This window comes from Cyanistes caeruleus, chromosome 5 (assembly GCF_971803275.1).
Source record: "Cyanistes caeruleus chromosome 5, bCyaCae1.hap1.1, whole genome shotgun sequence".
In the NCBI taxonomy this organism is placed as follows: domain Eukaryota; kingdom Metazoa; phylum Chordata; class Aves; order Passeriformes; family Paridae; genus Cyanistes; species Cyanistes caeruleus.
In genome coordinates this window covers 12,101,857-12,116,454 of record NC_141705.1, presented here as the reverse complement: position 1 = coordinate 12,116,454, position 14,598 = coordinate 12,101,857, and the positions used below count along the sequence as shown (strand labels likewise).

Here is a 14,598-nt window from a genome sequence, read left to right as displayed (position 1 = left end):
AGAAGAACATCCAGAACTTATGATCCAAGTATCAAGTGCAGACAAAACGTGAGAAAAATCCAACACTTGCCCCAGCAGTGTCACAAAAAATACCAAAAATCTCCATCTAATTTTTAGAACACTCGTGATAAATAAAAGAGGAGACTATGGATTTGCAAAATCCACAAAGAATTATTTTCCTCAGATTACAAACAGAGAGACTTGAAAATTCAATTTTTAACATAGCTGCATGTCTGAAATAGACCATGTATCAAGTACACTGCAGAAATTATACTGTGCATTTTACAGAATCCAAGGCATGAATTTACAAATTTCAACAAAGTTTCTTCAAACAGGTGACCACATTTCAAAACATAAATCATCATTCTGAAAAAAACCATTAACCATAACTTCAAAAAAAAAATTGAAAATGCACCAAAACATGAACCAGAGTGCAAAGAATGTCCTAGAGGCAAGATTAGCAAGCAATTACAGCAGTCACTGGTAACAGTTACAGTACACAGCATTTTTGATTTTTCTTCTGAAAAATCTGCCTTGTGATCCCAGTATGACAAAATCATCCTACTGTTTTCTCCAATCTAAAACAATTCAAATCATCAATAATCAAGAGAGCATCAGCTGATCACGTTTCAGGATGCAGCATGGGAGTATTAAGTGACTGAGCATTGATCAAATGACGACAGAATCTGGAGACTGTATCTCAAGGAGTATTGGTTGACCCTGATGTTAAGTATGTTCATATTATATAAGCCTGCACGGAGTTACTGTTTCTGCTGCTGAAAAGTGCTGTTAAAACTGCACATACAAATATATTTGCAAAGTCAAGCACCTACTAACATATTTCTGCTCTTCAATCAATCTTAAAATGGCCTACTCTTAAACCAACTTTCTGGCAAGGAAATACAGACCAGTACCTGACCCAAGCATTTCACGTTCTCAAGGTAAATTCCATTAGCATTTAATGTATGTCACCTGCAGGAAAATTCCTTTTTATGTAATAACCTGCAAGTCACTGACTGATTGAAAATGAAGGTGCCTTTTCTCATGTACCTTGCACAGACACAGGGGATGGAAAGAAGGCAGCAGCATTTCAAAAGATGATGCTTACATATCCCTCCTAAATGCCTTCTAAATGTATACAGTTCTCTAGGGAACAATCAACTGAGCAATGTCTGTAATGCTCAGGATATAATTACCAAAATGAGATGCATACCCTTCATTACACCAGCAAACAGTTAACTTTACAGACTATTTCTCTTGCTTTGGTGCTCTCAAACCTTTCTTTTTTCTTTTTTTTAAGTAATCAAGTGCTTCCAATCTTCTACACTGCAGTTACCGTGCATTCAATGCCAGGTGCTGCACACCTCACTAGCAGAAAGTCAGCACAATGCAAGACCTTCTCCAGCCCGTGTAGTTTCATATACAGCTGTAGCATGACAGAATGTCTTTGGGATTTAGCAAATTCAGACAGATTCTGTTGCTACATCCCACAGAAAAATTGCCATGAAATTCCCCCTGCTTAAAAAAAGAAAAAAACGAACAGCCTACATCTCCAAACATGACAGTGCATTCCTGGCATAGAACATGCAATGCAAGAAGAGAAAAACGACAGTATTTATGTTACCTTCAGTCACATAGTTGTGGTCTCGCAGAAAGCTGTGGTTAATTTTCCGTGTGTCCGTGTCCTCGCCCATTTACAGCAGGATTACTCAGCATGCCTATCCGCAGTGGACTGATAGCATCAGCAGAGGTCGTCACAAGAGCACCATCCATGCTGCCACTGCCTAGCAGAGGCGGGGAACACACCGGGCCACTGAGCACAGCATAATGAGAGCTATCGAGGCAGCACAGATTGGGGGGCAGGGGCGGGGGGGGGAGGAAAAAAAAAAAAAAAAAAAAAAAAAAATAAGAAGGGAGAAAAATGGGAAGAAGAATAGCGGGAGAAAGCCGGAGGGGGAGAAACGGCCGTGAGGAACGAGGGCTGCAGAAAGGCAGCAGGGAGCTGAGGGAGCAGAGGCACTTGTGGCAGAGTTGCGGCGCGGCTGCAGCGGGAGCCGCCCGGAGCGCGGCGGGTCGCGCCGCCGCTGTCGCACGGCCCTGCTGCATCAGCCTGGCCCCTCCCCGCCCGCCGCGCCGCAGCTGCACGGGAAAAGTGAAAAATGACACTGCAGCTAATTATTCCGGCTCTCCTGCCGGGGAGATGGGCAAGGAGAGAAACTGAGGGAGGGGATGAGGGAGAAGAAACTTCAAGCTGATTGAACGCGTTTGAATCGACACGTACCGCACACGAACACGCGGCCGCGATTTTGTGCTAGTCGTGCTGTCATCTGCAGCAAAAGCAACAGTCGTTCAATGTCAGCCTCTATAAATATTACCCAAATTGCCAAATGTCTGCCTGTGCCAAAGGATTCGTCAGAGGCCAGGCAACCGTTCGGAGGACATAATATAAAATAACTGTTATTTATCTTTTATACCCCCACTTTTGTAGATAAACGTAAAATTACAAAGTATTTAAAAACAACCTCTCTGGCTTCCCTGTACAGGAAAGAAAAGCTGGACAAAGGGAATGTTTGTAGGTCATTGATTTTTCTCAGACCTGATACTCTTTTAGTGCTTTATCCCATCATCTTGGAAAGCAGCATTGAAATACATATACTCAGAAATATGAAAATAAGTAGAGGCGGAAAATTACTCACTTGCATTATAAAATAAAGCTTGCTCTTTAGTCCAAATGCTTAATGTTTTATATAACAGCTAATTTCTTTCAACCGAACAGACAAGCAGTTTCCTTTAGCTTTTGGTTTCTATTCAATAAATCACAAACTGTTTGCTGCAGAAAGTATGCATTCAGAAAAGGTAAGCACCACTGAAGTTTAAATATTTGAATAGAAAAAAAAATGGCTGTGTACCAAACCACCACTACAGCATGCTAAGGGAGTCCACAACCACAAAACCAATAGAGGAGAGAGAATCTTGTGCTTTAGGCCCTGGAATTGAACATGGAAAGTACAATTTGGTTGTCAGCATTACTACAGAATTTTGTGTAACACTGCATGAATTTTTATTGGGTTTTTGTGTTTGTTTTTCTTTCTTTCTAATGAACTAGAACATACAGCTCTTGACTCAAGTACCCTGCTATTCCTATAAACTGGCATGTGACTTTGAAAAAAGTAGAAAAAAATCTGCTTAGGGATACACATCTAATTTCAGGATGAAGCCAGGCTAGGGGGGAAAAAAGAATAGCAATAGAATCAGCTTTTCTTCTAATTAATAGAGAAAAATAAAACAGAACCATCTCCAGTCTGGCAAGTAAATATTTTAAAATCTTCACATTTGAGCAGGTGAGAAAGTAAGAGAAGTTATTCAGTACTTGAACCTGTACAAAACATATTTTACATGTATGTGGGTTTAGGCAGTGACAACACTAGAAATGTTATTTCTGCATTGACAGCTGACAGTCACTACTGTGGCAGTACTGGCAGCTCTGCAGTATCTTCCCTATCCTCTTCAGAAAAGAGGAAGGAGGCCTTGCAAATACTGATATTTAGTTTGGACAAAATGGTTCTAATCCATGTGATGCAGCTGGTTTATTTTGACCTTCCTTGACATATTATGTTCTCACCTTGGATTTTGAGCATAACACACTGCACATGAAATCCCAACTTGGCCAAAGTCCTTGGCAAAGACTACAACAGCCATTTTACTCTCAACTATTTAACACAAGTTACACCATTCTGGGTCAAGAAGGCACCTCCCTTCAGCATCTGTGCAAACTGCCTGGCCTTACAAAAGTCTGTCCAGATCCCCTTGTAAAGCCTTCCTGCCTCCCAGCAGATCAAAAACTGCACTGGTGATCAGCTGTCAGCTAGCTGTAACTCCATTTACCACCACTCCCTGGGCTCAGCCATCCAGCCAGATTTTACCCAGAAAAGAACACACCCATCTCCAAGCAAAGAGCTGCCCGTTTCTCCAGGAGAATGTTGTGGCAAACTGTGTCAAAGGCTTTACTAAAGTTTATCTAGGCAACATCCACAGACTTTCCCTCATCCACTAAGAGGGTCACTTCACCACAGCATGGGATGAACTGGGTCAAGCAGGACCTGCCTTTCATGAGCCTGTGCAGGCTGGGCGTGATCCCCTGATTGTCCTGCATGTGTGTGTGATGTCGCTCAGAGTGATCTGCTCTATGACCTTCCTTGGCACTGAGGGCAGGCTGACAGCCCTCTGGTTCCCTGGATCCTATTTCTGACCCACTTGATAGATGGGCTTCACATTTGCTGACCTCCAGTCACCTGGGACCCACTCCTCCCTGATAGCCAGGGCTGCTGGTAGATGATGGAAGGTGCCTCAGTGAGCACTTGCACCAGCTCCCTCAGTCCCCTCAGCTGGGTCCCATCCAGCCCCATAGATTTGTGTGTGTCTAAGTGGTGTAGCACGTCACTGATCATTTCCCTTTGGACTGTGGGGGCTTCATTCTGCTCCCCATCCTTGTCTTCCAGCCCAAGGGACTGGGTACCCAAGAACTGGCCTTGCTGTTAAAGACTGAGGCAAAGAAGGCATAAAATACTTAATCTTTTTCCTCATTCTTTGTTGCTATTGTTTCCCCCTGCATCCAATACAGAATGGAGGTTCTCCTTCGCCTTCCTTTTGTTCCTGATGTATTACAGAGTGTGGATTACTCTGTGAAGGTAACACTGAGAAGCTATTACTGTGATGACTCCTAAAACTGCAAGAAATGTCACCTTGCAGGGCATTTGATGCCAAAAATCAAGCAACACATTTGAGTAGGAACAACTACAGAGGAACAACTTCTACCTGCAAATACACAGAAAATGAACACAGAAATTATTCAAATGATGAGTACAATCTCAAAAAAGTCACACTGACAGTCTATAAAAAAAACCACTGGTACCTTTATATCTTTGTAAATACCTCTACATTTATGTGACCAAGATGGTTGAGAGAATTCTGGCCTTGTTGTTCCTGCTCTTCCATGTAAACTCATCAATAGCTGTCCTTTATTTTTCAAAATTTACAGTTTCTATGGTCTGTCATTTAGAGCCTACACTGGTTATTTGTTAGGTGTAATTTAAGCAGCTAGAGGTGTTTTCATTTTTCCTAGGAGCAAAGTGGACATTTTTTTGTGAAGTCAAAATTGTAGCTCCCATCCAGACATTATTTCCTCCACTCACCATTAGAGAGGTGCACGGACAACTTCCTTAGGCATCACATCTGGCTCAAATCACACTTACCTTGTTCTTCTTATTTTTAAGTTAAAAAGAATCTCGTAAGGAGGAACGGAATGAGGAGGAAGCCTTTAAGAAAAACCCTAGACAATATTCCCAGTGTGCATGCAAATGCTTTCCCTAAGATTATGAGCCAAATCCTTACTGTGTGGCAAATATTAGCACACCACTGACTTAAGTAGGTCAGTTCACACGAGAAAGATTAGCAAAACTCTGCTCTAAATTTGTAGCACAATGCAAATTTGTGAGCCAACATTTGCAAATAACTAGCTGTGCCATTTTAAAATGCTACTTATTATCAATCCCACCTATAACCTACATAATTTGATCTGGTCAAATACCCAGGGAGAAGGTGGTGAAGAAGGAAGCTTTAATCAGAAGTGCATCGGTTATTTGGACTTTCATAGTAGTTCACAATCCTACTCATAAAACAGCCCTCTAATTGAGTTGAATACACTACAATCAGAAAAATAAAAGAGAGTCCTATCTTAAAGAATTTATAAGTAAACTATAAAATAGAAGAGCTACATACTGGTCAGCAGTGACATTTAGGTAGAGAGTCAGTAATGAGGATGAAGTCCTGGTTTAGAGCTTTCTAAAAGAAGGTCATTAGAGACTATGGAGACAAGCAATAAACTGGATTCAAGAGGTTGAAAAATAACTGCATAATAAGAATAAAACAAGCTTAGACATAAAAGGAGGCAAACTGGCCAGCAGGTCAAGGAAGAAAATAAAAGGCTAGAGCATGCATGACACAGATGCTGATACATACTGTAGGTGTCAGTAAAAGAAGAGTTAAAAGGAGCAAGACAAACAAAAAATGGATCTGTGCAAGGAGGAGAAAAATCTCAGAGGACAGGGAAAGAAAATATTTAAAGAGAGGAATAAACCTACATTTCCCTTTCTCAGAGTTTTGGGCAGAAGAATTGGAGAAAGGGGAAAGTAGAAGGGAAAACAAAACAAAACCAACAACCAAACAACCAATACAAACAAACAAAAACAAAAAACAAAACAAAACAAAAAAAAATGGAAGCCACAGGCAGCCAGTACCCCGAGGAAGGAAGGAAAAACTATTTATGATAAAAATGGAACTGAGAATGTAAGGATTGGTAACAGTGTAATCTAATGGTAAGGAACTGAAGAAGATAGAACAAATATTTGGCTGAATGACTGTTGATCATGTTTGCTCACTGCATTTCCAGCAGGAAGCTCTGCAGCAGAAGAGAGGAAGGAATCAGGCATTAGAAGGCAGTTTGTATTGAAGGTTACTGTGTAATGCCATTTATAAACACCTGTTGAATACATGGCCATCCTGTTCTACTCTTGCAGAACCTTTATGTCCTCTTAAACGTATTTTCCTGAAGAGCCTCTATTTAGCTTTGTCACTAAGAGCACAACCTTTAATAATTAAAACTCTCAATATCTGGAATAGAACATCATCAGGTACTCTAAGTCTCCATTTGACCCCTGAATTATGCCACTTCACCACCAAATTCATCATTCCATCTGAATTAGAATGATTAAGCTTGTACTGCAATTGAAGGAAATGGTAGTGAAATACTTAAATATTTTCTTTGTTCTAACTAAACTTTTCATATACAGATTATTCTGTACTTCATTTAGTAAAATACAGTGGCTTTAAATGAAATTAAACTGAATTTTCAATTGGCACACAACTTTAATTATTTGTAAAGAACACGAGATTTAAAGACTATAATGGTAAAAGAAAACCTTAGAAGCTGCACAAATTTCACCAAAAACAGACTATCTTAATATATTATCTTAATTTAATGTTTGTGACATCAGTGGAGGGTTTTAAGAGCTTTGACAGCATTTGCTTCTAACCATATCCTAGTATCAGAAAACTGTACAAAGTTTCTTCAAATGAAATAAGGTAACACACTTAGTCAGTTGCAGAAAAAATGCAACAAAATATTTAGCCAACCCTTGATAGTTATAGCTCATTGCATCTGAATTTGCTTACCAAAAAAAAATGTTTTTAAGCCAAATATTGTCTCCCTTTTGCACATGTACAGAGATGTAAAATGCCCTGCTACTGACTTCTCCAGTTAGGCCATTGGCAAATTAGTTTTGCTGTTCATTTATTATTATAAAATATTAATATTATTGTCCACAAAAATAAGATTATATAGTGGTCATTATTATGATTATAGTGGTCTGTTCAAAATACTTTCATTTAAAAAGACAAAGCAATGTGATAAAAAGCTATTGTCCTAGTCTTCTTCCAGCTCTACTCAGCTTGACAGAAGAGGACTCAGAGCTCTCAGCCAGGTATAAGACAGTAAATTCACTCCCTAGAATTTGTGAAGTTTTCCTTCTCAAGTCCTTCTGAAGTAGTTTTTGTATTTGTTTAATAGCCAGTACAATACACATTATGTATACTAACATGCACTTCCTTTTTTAATTATTCCTATTATTCCTACTTGTAGCTAAACAAAAGCAAGTCAATATTGCCAAAAGCTAACATAAATAGCAATAGAAGAAAAATTATATCAATCACAGCTCTCAAGTAAAAATTGATCTTGTCTGATTTTAACACTTTATAAGTAATCATTTAGAATCTTTACGTTTACAGCATTTAATTTATATTTTGCTACAGTCTTCAGTTACATTTAATATTTAAAATAATGATGCAGCCCAACTATTTTGCAAAAAAAACTAATGGCTGCTATCACAATTGGAAAAATATGTCATCATTCAAAAAGGGGAAATTTCTTCAACACACTACCTTTTGCTGTGTTAAATCTAAAAATAACACCTGCCCAGAAGAAGCAATTTATTTTTAGCCTACATATTCCAGACATAGAGTAAAACTAATTCCTCCCAGGAGCTGGTGATTCTGGAAAGCAAGCCATTAAAAGTTATCCTCAAGTAATTTAAATTACAGAAGCCAATTTCTGTCAATGTCTTTCACCCTCTCTGTTCAGGTGAATGTTGCATAAGGATCCTGGGCTGAGTCAGTGCCACTCTGAGGTTTGCAGAAAGCCAGAGCATGGGATGAACTGAACACACACCACACTCACAGTTTGTCACAGAGGAACCAGAAGTTTTGCTCTTATTTTTCTGTGATGTGCTGATGAGAGTGGTGAAGCTAATCAATACGAAGAGCTCTGGGCCTGATTTAATGATTTTTACTAACTGAGAGAATGCAGCCAGGATATTTGGACCTAAGGGCTCTTGCAAGAAGGCTCCCTGAAGCAAAACAGATGCTCTGAGCTATGATACTCCTGTGCCCCCAGGATGCCCCTCTGTTCCTCTCTGGGGCCACTGCATCATTCTGGCTGCAGCGGAGGTTTCCCCAGCACAGCACAGCAGCTGCACACCACAGCCCTCTCTGTGCTCCATAATGATATGGTAATCCAGTCTGGAAACCTACACTGGGCACTGCTTTCAGGTGTTTGCTATGAAGAAAGGCAGAATTTGGAAACATAAACAGTTCCCAATAAACTGGCCTGAATCAGGCCAGAGCAAGCCTGCAGCCAGAGAGCTGGAGCTGTGCTAGAAACAGCAACTGCATCTTTGCCTGATCCTTTGTGGTTTAAATCACATCTAAAATCACATCTAAAACAAGTCCTGCAACCAATCAGCTAGTGAGCTCAAGGAAGCAGGTAACAAGAGCATGAACAATTCCAGGAATGAGTTCTGCACACTCTAGGGGCAAGTTTTAATTTGGCAAATTTCAGAATACTGTAACAGATTTCAGTGGGATCTAGGTTTAGCAAGAGATGGAAAGCAAGGCTGCAAATTCACAGGGGAAGGAAAAGCAGAAAGAACAGACAAGATGCCAAAAGGAGATGCTGGAAGTTTTCCCAGAGTTTACTAATTTGGAGTTAAGCCTATTCAGTGACTGCAGAAGGAATGGGAAGAGTGGTCTAAGGGAAAGAGCACAGGATGAAGACTAAAAGACCAAGCACTAATGCTTTAGCCACATGAGGCTTTAGCCATGTCATTTATCTTTCTTAATCTTTTCCAGTCTTCCACTGTCTTGCCTATTTAAACCAAAAATTATAAGAGCATAAACACTGTCTTCTCTACTGTAGTCATCACATGGAAACTGATGAAGGAGCCTTGGGCAATGCTGATACTTTTGAGACACTGTTCCTAGCTGAAGAAGCTCATTTGTTTCTACAACAAGCTCCTGTGTCCTCTAAAACACAAGGCAGATTATTTACTCCACTGCAAAAAACACCACAGTAGAAGAAAAAAAACACAAAACACAGGAGAAGGGTTCAAGATGAGTTTCACATAGAAAACCTCTGTGACAGAGCCAGTCACTGTGCCAAGTAAGCCAGGGACCCAGGTGGACAAAGGCAAACAGAGTCTCAGGAAGAAAGTAGGCTTGGGGACAAGTGTTGAAACAAATGCTTCCAAATTAGCCTTTAACTTTTTACACTGCTTCCATGTTTCTCAAATTGAAATGCTCATACAAATATAAATACATTCCAAACAAGAGATAGTATGTTAGGTTTGGACTGGAGAAAGCCTACTACTAATTCTGCTAATTCAGTTCAGTTTTAGAAATACTTTATACAAGTATTAATTAACTCAAATACAGCATCACTTGCACATTGCCTCATACCTAAAATCTGAGACAGCATATACTTTGTTACTGCTGTTTGGTGTGTATGGGTCACTGTCTCTCTAAAGGCACACCCTATGACAGCATCCTCTCTCCAAATTTCCCTACAACTTCAGTAAAGCTCACTACCATGTTCTCCTGCTGTGCAGGGGAGAAAAACTCTTTAAATGTATGTCTCTACATTCAAGACTTTAAAATCATACTGCATATAGTTCATTCAAACTAAAAATTTTATGTTACGCCCTTTCTTACTCACAAAAAGCAGAAAATCTACCAACACTACTAAAAAATTATGAATTTGTAAAGCAGAAGTATATCCTAAGAAGGATGGTTGAAGTTCTGCTGGAAAGGGCTGGAAATCATGAAGGAAATGTTTCAGTGGCTGTTCATGATGAATAGATCACAGGCATCAGAGCACACAGTGGCAGAGGCTGCTGATGGGGACTGTCACAAGAGTGGAGCCCCAGGACAGAGCTGTATGCTGCCTCCCCAGCAAGTCACCCACCACACTGTCAGAAATGCTCTCCAGACAAGACCTATCACTGCACAGCCAGGCAAGGCTGCAATTACAAAACTAACTTCATACCCTAAGACAAGATGACCCAAATCTCAAATAACTTCTGTAGATGTCAGGCTCTGGAGTAGGACATAAACCCTGCTGAGACTTAAAAGCCTGGAAAGAGACTAAATAACCTACACATATATACATGGTGCAAAATAATTATAAAGTTGTCACTTGAAGGCACTGGGCAGTCCAAAGAAATGTTGCTTAAAACACAGATCAGAAAGGGGCCTGAAGAAGGAATTTAGAGAAGGGATAAAGGCGCTGTCAGAACTTCTTTACACTGTGTAGACATATTTGTGTGCATATTTATCCAAAAAAGGAACTGGGAAGAGAGGGAGAAAAGCAAGTGAGAACAGTTTCAAACCCATGCTAAGGGTTCATCCTTCCTGAATATCAATGGACCAAAACACACATTTCATCAGCACCCTGGTGTGGTTTCTGGGTGGTCAGGCTACTACACAGTCAAACTACAGAGAAAGAAAAACACTTTCTAAGACATCTTTCAAACCTCAGCATTCTGAAAAGACTAAGCCTGTAAGACACAGAAATCGCAAGAGATGGAGCTTGAACAACTTCAACAGATAAAAAAATCCAGAGGGAAGAGATCAAAGCAAATACTAAGAAACAAACTTTCCAGAGAAAATCATGTGAAGAAACAGGAAATTATTTTAAATAACATGGCCTACCATAAAATATAAGAAGCTGACTGAGAATTTGTAACACCTCTACAATATTTGCTAGTAACTACAGTGAAAGGACAAGGAGTAATCGCAGGTGTGATTTGGCGTAAATTGAAAAGGGTGCAAATTGAAAGAGGAGAAATTTAGGTCAGATATTACATAGAAATTTTTTACTGTGGGGGTGTTTAAGCATTGGAACAGGTTTCCCAGGGAGACTCTCACTGGCCCATCCCCAGCAGTGTTCAAGGCCAGGCTGGATAAGGCCTTGAGCAACCTGGTCTAGTGGGAGGTGTCCCTGCCCATGGCACAAGGGGTTGGGACTATGATCTGTAAGGCCCATTCCAACCCCTTAACATTCCACAAATATGTGATTTTTCAGACTTAAATAAAATAATTAAAAATCAAATCAGACTTGCATATTAAATTCACTCAAATTAAAATGCAAACCACAGGCACTCTTCCTAACATTTTACTAATTCAGACCTCAAAACATTTCAGGTAATAATAATTTAGGAACAATTCCTGCCCATGGCAAGTCTATTAAATAAAATCAACATACAAGATCATTTATTACTGGTTTTGAGTTCTATACACAGTCATACCAAGAAGCCACTTTGAAGGGAACTTAGCCCAAAAGACTATGTTATTCACAGGACCACAGAATAATGGCATGGCATCTGACAGGACATTTACCTTGACTCCTTCCTTTCACAAGTGTAATTAGTTAATTCAGATAGGTATAATGCAAGCAGCATTTTCTCCAGCATTACCTTACACCACAAAGAGTAGTTGCATATTTCTGTCTTCTCCAATAACTAAGGTGACATGCAAATCCAGCCATCCAAAGCACCTGCAGATCCCAGCCCACCTGGGCCACAGAGAAAAACAAAAAAGCAAAGCAAAAAGCTGTTCTAGAAAATTATACAGTACTAGATTTTTTTCTTGTATATAATATTTACTGCAGTATTATTAAAACAGCCTCAAGAGAGAGGAAGAGAAGCTAGTTGTGTCAATAAAAACAATGATTTTGCTGTTAGCCTTTCCCCAAATCATCCAAATATTTAAACTACTGTAGCATCAGATGTACAGCAACAAATGCTGCACCTGCTGTAAGAGCTGAGATTTCTGAAATGATACTTAGTTGGCAAAACAAAAGCTAAAAATAATTTCAAGCTATTTAAAATGAGAAAAAAAATCACCGATGCACAAGAATCAAACTCATTCTCAATGGTGTGAGAAAAAAAATGCAGAAATGTTGAAAGAATGCTAGTACTGAATGACATTAAAAGTTTGCAAGACACGTTAAACCCAGAATTTTGAGGAGTATGAAATCCCATACTACATTGCAGTAAACAGCAAATGCACCTAAAGGTTCTGTTCCACTTCTGGCCACCCTCATACCAACAGCAGCAATCAAAATTCAGAAAACCAGAACAAATCACAGAGGTGATCTGACATTGCAATTTGAGAATTCCAAAGTAAACAATGATTGAGAAAGCTCCTGTAGGAATCAGCTGAATGGAATGGAAGAACAAACATCAAATGAAATCATTTTTATTTTGGCTCAAGACATAGCAAGTGCAAATTAAATTATAAATTAAATTACAGGAAAACTTACAAGGGAAAGTACAAGTGGAAAGCTATTAATTGATTTTGAAATCTAATGAAGGACTAAGCACCTACAAATCAAGTACTGCAATGAAAACAACAGCAGTGCCTGGCCCCAAGGAGAATTTGGAAACGTGGGGTAAAGTGCTTTGCCTACTCAGTGTGGAAACCTCCCACTCGGGGGAGCTCCCTGGAACCAGCACCCAGGATCACAAAAGTTCAAACATTCTTTCCAGAGCTTAGAGATCTCAAATAAGGAGACGTGCTTGCTGATATGAGATCTAGACCCTGAGTATGAATATAGTCCTAATAAGTGGTGACACTGAGTATTATTCCCTGAAAAAAATGGGAGACAATCCTACCTTATTATATAATTGTGTGCTGCTAAGTCGTAAGGGAAATACAGTATCATTTCCTTTAGTTCAAGAGAAAAAAAAACCAAAAAACTGGGTATGGACATTTACCATATTTCCTACTTAAGTTGCCCCAGGCATTAATAAAAAATAGATTATTTGCAAAACCAGAAATTATCCCAAGTAAAATGAACACATCTGTGCATTTGTGATGGAGATGCCAGGAAATCTGAAATTTTTGAGACAAACCTGAGGTCAGTTTCAAGTTTTTGCACTGACAATTACTTTGTGTAAAAGAAAAGCAATCACCTGAACAGGATCTGGAACCACAACTGCATGCAATAGTGTGTAGGAGAAAATTCAGCTTGGCAAAGGGGAAAACAGGAGCCCTCACCAAACAGAGGCCAAAATGCCCCAGCATAACCTGTGTTGGAGAAGAAAGACCTGCTAAGCAAAATGCCCAGACCAATGCCCAGTGCCTCACTAACCACTTTAACAAAAAAAGAAGGGGAGGGGTGGCCACTTAATAGTACAATTTTTGCTAAACTCTGCAAAATTATATTTAACCTTACTGACAGCTAGACAGGGATTAACACAGTTGCTGAGCAAGCATAAGTGCTAGGCCTCAGCACATCTGTAGTCTGTAAGAGAATGAACTAATTTCAACTAATGAACTGCTGAGCCAGCGCAATGCAAAGACCAAAGCATGGGAAACGTAATGCAATAATGGTATGCTTAAGACAATTATAAATCAAAGAAAAGAGAATGATATCTCTAAGCTTCAGCGAGCAACTACCTGGGGAGGCATGAAGAAAACTGTCTATGAGACACCATACCCAAGGGCACAGTGACCAGCGATCTGAGGATGGAACAGAAGCAGTAAAACAAGTGAGTAGTCTGGGAAAGCTGGGAAGTGAGCTGTGGTTATAGCAGCTTGGTGGGAATAAAGGCAAATTCAAAAGTCAACATGGTGGGCAGAGCAGAAGAGGATAAACACTGCAGACACCAGCAGCAGAAAACTGACCTTTTGAAGACACACCAAGGTTTTTCCTGAAAAACCTTGATACAGCAGGAGGGATGCCCTTCAATCCCTCATGCCATGAGCACAGGCTGTAAGGGAGGGGGTTGGTGCATCTTATGGGTGGGGAAGGCATAAACACCTTAAAGTAAAGGTGTCTTTACCATAATCACAAAATTACAGAATCACAGAATGGTAAAGGTTGGAAGGGAGGTCACTTGGTCTAACCTCCCTACTCAAGCAGGGTAGGCCCAGGAGCACATTACTTGGAATCACATCCAGACGGCTTTTGAGTTATCTCCAGAGGAGATGAAATTACATATGCTAATGACTACAGGCTGTTCCTCATACCCACTGTCATTTATGTAATCTCTTTAGTTACAGAATTCCTCTGTCAACACCCCCACTGCCATTCTTACCCCATCATAACCTGCCTCATGGTCTGATTGCTGACACTGCTCGTGATCCTGACTCGTTCTGATTATCCCATAGCTAAGTGCCACTGATTTTTAGTTGTCATTGCTTTGC

The 14,598-nt window shown here is 39.9% G+C and overlaps 1 protein-coding gene across 12 annotated transcripts in view; it reads right to left on the bottom strand.

The window, feature by feature from the left end:
- PPP2R2C (protein phosphatase 2 regulatory subunit Bgamma) overlaps positions 1 to 14,598 on the bottom strand; it is a 189,372-nt gene that overhangs the window by 129,526 nt on the left and 45,248 nt on the right. For 3 of the 12 annotated variants that reach the window (XM_086889188.1, XM_086889192.1, XM_086889193.1), the window contains exon 3: positions 1,625 to 1,834. The exons of 1 other annotated variant lie outside the window; for it this stretch is intronic. In XM_086889188.1, the coding sequence (XP_086745314.1) occupies positions 1,625 to 1,694 (70 nt within the window). In that variant the 5' untranslated portion in view covers positions 1,695 to 1,834. 8 more of the 12 variants (XM_086889189.1, XM_023925521.2, XM_023925525.2 and 5 more) reach the window with 8 other exon arrangements.